Below are 6164 nucleotides of genomic sequence, written 5' to 3'. Positions count from 1 at the left end.
GCTGGCCCCGGCGCTGGCCGGCGCTCCGGCCTGTGCGGTAGCAGGGCTGGTCCCCCATCCCCATCCCCGTGGCAGCCGCAGGCATTGGGCATCCATCTGGTGGCCCGGGGCTGCTTCGGACCCACACAGAGGACTGGCTGGGTGGTGCTCCTGCGGGGCCCACTGGGAGCACGGTCAGCCGGCAGCTGGCCCTGGACTGGAAGGGGCACCCGTCCCCTCTCCGTGGGGACAGACAGTGTCACCCCGGGGCCCACGCGCCGGTCCACGTGCATGCAGCCTGCGGGGAGCTTGTGCTGGGCTTCGGCTGGGCAAGGAGGGAGGGATCAGCCAGGTGCCATCTCCACCCTGGTTTTGTGCCTTCTGAGCTCTTCTGGGGTAGACTCCATTCGCAGCTGTGTGACCCTTCCCGCTGTCACCGCGCCCTGGCGTGACCGCGCTGTGCGGCTCAGGCCCTGGCTGGGGGGCACTTTCCATGGCCTGTGGTCTTCCCAGGAGCCATTCCCAGTCTGGGGAGAAAGTCTCTGTTTGGTGACAATGAATCTTCAGCAGGTCTCTAACACTTGCGAATGTTCCCGGAGGGCACGCGGGGTTCTCTGCCCCCCACCCTACCCCCTGCGTTGTAGCTTTAAGTGAAAATTAGGGTTTGGCACTGGTGGCTCAAGCCTGTCATCCTAGTGACTCAGGAGACTGAGGTCTGAGGATCACAGTTCAAAGCCAGCCTGGGCAGGAAAGTTCACGAGACTCTCTCTCTCTCTTTTTTAATCAGTCATGGGGCCTGAACTCTGTCCCTCAGCTCTTCAGCTCAAGGCGAGCACGCTCTACCACTTGAGTCACAGCACCACTTCTGACTTTTTCTGCTTATGTGGTGCTGAGGAATTGAACCCAGGGCCTCATGCATGCAAGGCAAGCACTCTACCACTGAGCCACCTTCCCAGCCCCAAGTTCGTGAAACTCTTATCTCCAGTGAACTACCCAAAAGCTCGAAGTGGTCAGGTGGTAGAGCGCTGGCTGTGAGTGCAGAAGCTCAGTCAGACTCTGACTTCCCACACACACAAAGACTTTTTTTTTTTTTGGTGCTGGAAATCAAATCGAATCCAGGTCCCTGCAGGTGCTGGGCAAGTTTCCTACCTTTCCTACCTGCCAGGGTGTCATCTTGGGACAGCCAGAGGACACCCAGAGGACACTAACCCCAGGGCTAAGCCCTAGGACTCCGTGAAAAGCAGAAGCACCGCCCAGCTGGGCTTTGCCCCAGTGTCTGACCCACAGCGGGTGAGAAGGGGAAGTGGTGGTGCCGGGCGGCGTTGTGCGGGGAGGTGCAGGCCGATCTGGGCTGTGGGAGGGTCTGCGGGAGACCCCGGGGCACAGGTGAGGGGTCCTTACTGCCGTGGCTGGTGGCCGCACGGCCTCTGCGGAGCCCACGCCTGGGGTTTGCACGTGTGGAAGCCGGGCCGTCGGGCCGCCTCCGGTGGGCTGGGTCTAAGGGAAGGGGACTCACTGGGGAGGGGACTGGCGGGTGGGACATCAGGGTGATTCTGTTTTTTACAAAACCCCCATTCTTCCAGTAACACAACCCCTCCCCCCCACGGCCCAGGGAGGGGCTCGCTGCTGGGGGTCCAGCCCTTCCCCCTTCACAGGGGCGTGGCCTGCCACAAACGGGCCCTTCCACACCCCCCTTTCAAAAGAAACTCCCCGCACTTGAATGACAAATGAACACTTATGGGCTGGGCGAGGTTAAGCACACCTGTAATCCCAGCATTGTGGAGGCTGAGGCTGCAGGGTCACAAAACAAAGCGCTAAGTATTAGCACTGGAGAGATGGTCCCCGGGAAGATACGGAAGATACGGTCACCTCGGCTGCTCCAGGCAGCACGACACCTTAGCCTAAAAGCTGATAAAAATAAAGGCTGCTGGGTGCTAGTAGCTCACACCTGTCATCCTAGCGACTCAGGAGGCTGAGATCTGAGGATCAACGTGCAAAGCCAGCCCGGGCAGGAAAGCCCGTGAGACTCTTATCTCCAATAAACCACTAGAAAACTGGAAGTGGTGCTTGTAGCTCAAGTGGTAGAGCGTTCACCTTGAGCTGAAGAGCTGAGGGACAGCGCCCAGGCAGTTCAAGCCCCACGACCGACCAATAAAGAAAGGCATTTGTGAAGGGGCACAAGGTTTGCATAAAAGTTCTCCAAACTTCACACACTTTATTTTTTTGGATTGGCGCTGAGGCTGGGACTTCAGGTTTGAGTTCTTGCTCAGCTTCTCCACACCCCCACAGGCCTAGACTCTACCCTGTGAGCAACACCTCCAGTCTAGCATTTTGCTGATTAAGTAGAAATAGTCTATCAAATCTTTCCTGGCCAGGGCTGGGAAGGTGGCTCAGTGGTAAAGTATTTGCCTCGTATGCATGAAGCCCTGGGTTCGATTCCTCAGCACCACATAAGTGGTAGAGCACTCACCTTGAGCAGAAGAGCTGAGGGACAGCGCCCAGGCCCAGAGTTCAGGCCCCAGGGCTGGCTTTCTGCCCAGACTGGCTTAGAACAGCGATCCTTCAGAATTTGGCCTGGAGTTGCTGGGATTTCAGATGTAAGCCACCTTAAATCCCGGTTCTGAAGGCTGGGAGTATCCAGGGCGAGACAGCCCAGGTGGGCCTTGCAGGATACTCCAGGAACCTCTGCGCGCACGCGCGCGCACACACACACACACACACACACACACACACACACACACACACACACACACACAGAGCAGGGATCCCTCTCTACAGGTGAGTCTCCAGGGCTCAGTGGCACTGGAATATGATTGACTGCTCTAAAGATAAGTCCCGCCCACGTGGATGTTCTGAGCTTGGGTCTAGCTCCCATCAGCCCTCCCTACCTGGAGGAGCCCCGGGGGGAGCCCCAGAACACGGTGATGCCCATGCCTGTTTTCAAGGCTTCACTTGTGTGGACACAGCAGTCCCCCCCCTCCCATGCTAGCCCCTCCCTCAGCCCTACTCCCCCCACCCCGAAGAATGGGAGGCTCAGGCCTCAGAGAGAAAAACGGAACGCCATAGAACAAGAGGAAACTGCACGGGGCCTTTGCAGACATCTTTGAATCATTTTAATATCTTTCCGAATTCCAGCACATCAAATCGAGGTTCCCAGGGTACAGGAGGAAAAGCAGGAGTTCGTAGGGCAGGATGTGCACAGCACACACATAAGTCATACCGGACTGGTACAGGTTCCCCATCCACAGACAGGCTCTGAAGTGGGGCCCAGGGCAGAAGCCTCAGACCCTCACCAAGCAACGCGAGATGTGCAGCCCCAGATCCCCGGAGCGCCACTGGCCAGGAAACACACACGTGGTCAAGGACAGACTACAGCCAGGAGCCTCGGTGGCTCCGTGGAGCCAAGACAGGAAATGGCCTCCGAATTCCCCGGCTCTATGATGATCAGTTCGCTACTATGTCAGATACAAGCACACAAATCATCCTCCCAGCCTGCCCCCCACAAACCCCTTCCCTCTCCTTCCAGCCCCCCGACAACACAAGCCCTCCGACCACGGTCTTTCCTTCCCACTCCTGAAGCCTAGGACCTGGTTTAAAACTTAGAAAACTTGTATACTCAATGGAGTATACAAGTCACACTGGTGACCCCAGCCGCTCAGGGGACCGAGAGCCGAAGATCACAGCTGGAAGCCAATCCTGGGCAGGAAAGACCCTGAGACTCTTTTATCTCTAATTGACCACCAGAAAGCCTATAGTGGAGGCATGGCTCAAGCAGTAGAGTGCCAGCTTTGAGCAAAAAGGCTTAGGAACAGTGCCCAGGCCCCCACCATCCCCCCCCCCAGTTCAAGCCCAGCCACTGGTACTTGCACACGCACGTGCGTGCACACACATTGTATTTCACGGTAAGGTTAAAAGACTGTAAACAAGTTCAGATGTGTGGTCCGGCCTCAGTGGCTCTCTACCAAGGCCTTGACTTAAGAAAAAAGTATTTTAAGTAGATCAATTTGCATTGGAACAAAGAGTTTACAAAAGGAATGTGGAAGACAAAAAACCGCCCATCAGCCTCTCCAGTGTCGCAGTCAGTAGACTCCATAAAGTTAATTCGGGAGAGCGTGCAGAAAACACCCCAGGAGACATGCAGGGCATTTCTGGGAGGAGGCTAAGGTCATTTTGTATCAACTTTAAGAAGTCATTCATTCTTTTTTTTTTTAAACATCAGGGACCTGAGCCTCTACCATCTTAGCCTGGCCCGCAGGGGTTACATTTGTAAAATATATAAAGAAAAATATAAGGTTACTTGGTGACCATACCGTACACTCCAACAGCTGTCTGTAAATATTTTCACCATGATTCTCTGTACTAAAAGTAAATCACGGGGTAAAGATAGCTCAAACATGACAGTGAGGGTTGAAGTGGGCTGCAGCCCCTTCTCGGCACGGTGCATAAGGACCGACAAAAAGCTGCTGGGGGCAGCACACCGCTCCCCAGGGACCCGCAGCAGCTTGCTGGAGGCCCCCCCGGGGCTCTTGAGGTAGATGGTGGATTTGTTAAGGAACCCCCCCTCCAAAGCAGCTCCCCCAGGGGTAAGGGGGCACCCCCCACGGCTGCAGCAACCGGGGAGGGTGTGCGGCTAGGCCAAAAAAAGGCGAACAGGAGTTTATGAAGTCAGCTAAGGGTCCCTTGCATCTGGTAGGTTGAGGAAGATTGACTACAGGGAAGTTCAGAGGTCAGCCCCGGCAGATCTAAAAACAGTGGCAGAAGACTTTGACTTTTTCTATAACTGAGGTAAACCGATCTGTCCCCCATTCACAGACGGGGAGGGAGCGCCGCCCCAGGTCCTCGGGCTGCTCCAGGACGGCTCCAGGCTTCGGTAGGCACTGCCCGGAGAAGATGCCAGGAATGCTGAGATCTGATGCCACTATTTTTCTGACACACAAAATAGCAGCACCCTGGTAGCAACGCTTTGCTTTCTCACGCGCCGCGGCAGCCTCGGACCGGACCTCCCGTCGGCTGGGTATCCCACGCGCTGGGGTGCATGGCGCTGGGACTCAGGCATGGGCCACCACGCCTGGCTTCCTGAGGTTTTGGAGAGTTAAGACAAACCCAGCAGTGAGATCACGCGTGCCCCGTGGTGCTGGAAAAACCAGCAACAAAAAAAAACCATTTTTGTTGCTGCCACTGGTTGGTGTTTTTTTTTGTTTCGTTTTCTTGTCTTTTTCCTTTTCAGAAAATTACAAAACACTCCCCAAACCATAAATAATTTGGTAGCCATATATACACATTTAAATAACTTAAAAAATATCTTACACCTACTCTTGCATTAAACTCTGCATCCAAAGAAAAGTGCTCCTTGTGGGGGCTGCTCCCAGAGGCAGAGAGAGCAACGAGCCAGTCCGTGGGGGTGGGGGGTCACAGCCTGGGGAGGAAGTGGGTGACCTTCATGGTGGGCGACACCCGATTCCCCTTCTTGGTCCTCCCGTTCTTGCTGAGGGCGATGAACATGCCAGCGTGGGCGTGGGACTCATAGGCGTTGTAATTGTTGGGGAGAAGGATCTCCTTGAATTTGCACTCGTCGGTGAAGAAGGGCTGGGGAGGGAGGGACGGGCGTAAGCCGGGGCAGAGCTGGGGTCCCGGCCCCTGGCGCTCAGCTCTCCCCTTGGCAGGCCGGGTGTCAAGACGCTCACATGCGAGGGACACATGGCCAGCTCACAACAGCTGGTGCGGCCACCTGCCAGGCACCTATCGGCCGGGCTGGTGTCCTTCACCTCCGCTGCGGCCTGACCACCGGGTGCGGGCAGCCCCTTCGGCTGGGTGGGGGGGGAGCCCGCCCCGCGGTGGCAGCAGGTGGCTCCCTTGGGTGTGGACACTTTTGGGGGTACAGGGCGCCTCAGTGGCCAGAGCGCTGACCTGGGGGGGGCGATCACTGGCAGCCTTGACGATCCAGGCACAGGTGGGGGGGGCGGGGTGCCCATCCTGACCCGGAAGTACTCACCGAGCCGTAAAGCTTGCCTTTGCTGCTCATAGCCACGAAGAACCGGCTGGCCACACCAAAGATGGTCACGATGCCTCGTTCCACTGGGGAGAGTTCCAGCAGACCTGGAGGACGGGGAGCAGCTCAGACGGAGGCCGGGGAGCCCGGGCCCGCCCGTTGCCTCCACCCCAGTCCTGCGAGCTTCTGGGGGCCC

The 6164-nt window shown here is 56.9% G+C and overlaps 1 protein-coding gene across 1 annotated transcript in view; it reads right to left on the bottom strand.

Moving 5' to 3' along the window:
* Positions 1-5388: 5388 nt before the first annotated feature.
* Positions 5389-6164, bottom strand: part of Fgf4 (fibroblast growth factor 4) — a 20458-nt gene continuing 19682 nt past the window's right edge. The window contains exons 4-5 of the mRNA XM_013020871.1: positions 5972-6075; positions 5389-5565 (exon numbers count right to left, since the gene is read on the bottom strand). Coding sequence (XP_012876325.1) covers positions 5389-5565; positions 5972-6075 — 281 coding nt within the window. The remainder of the gene's footprint in view (positions 5566-5971; positions 6076-6164) is intronic.

This window comes from Dipodomys ordii, unplaced genomic scaffold (genome assembly GCF_000151885.1).
Source record: "Dipodomys ordii isolate 6190 unplaced genomic scaffold, Dord_2.0 Scaffold54, whole genome shotgun sequence".
Classification (NCBI taxonomy): domain Eukaryota; kingdom Metazoa; phylum Chordata; class Mammalia; order Rodentia; family Heteromyidae; genus Dipodomys; species Dipodomys ordii.
Note: the sequence above shows the minus strand (reverse complement) of the source record. Positions and strands in the feature narration are given on the sequence as shown.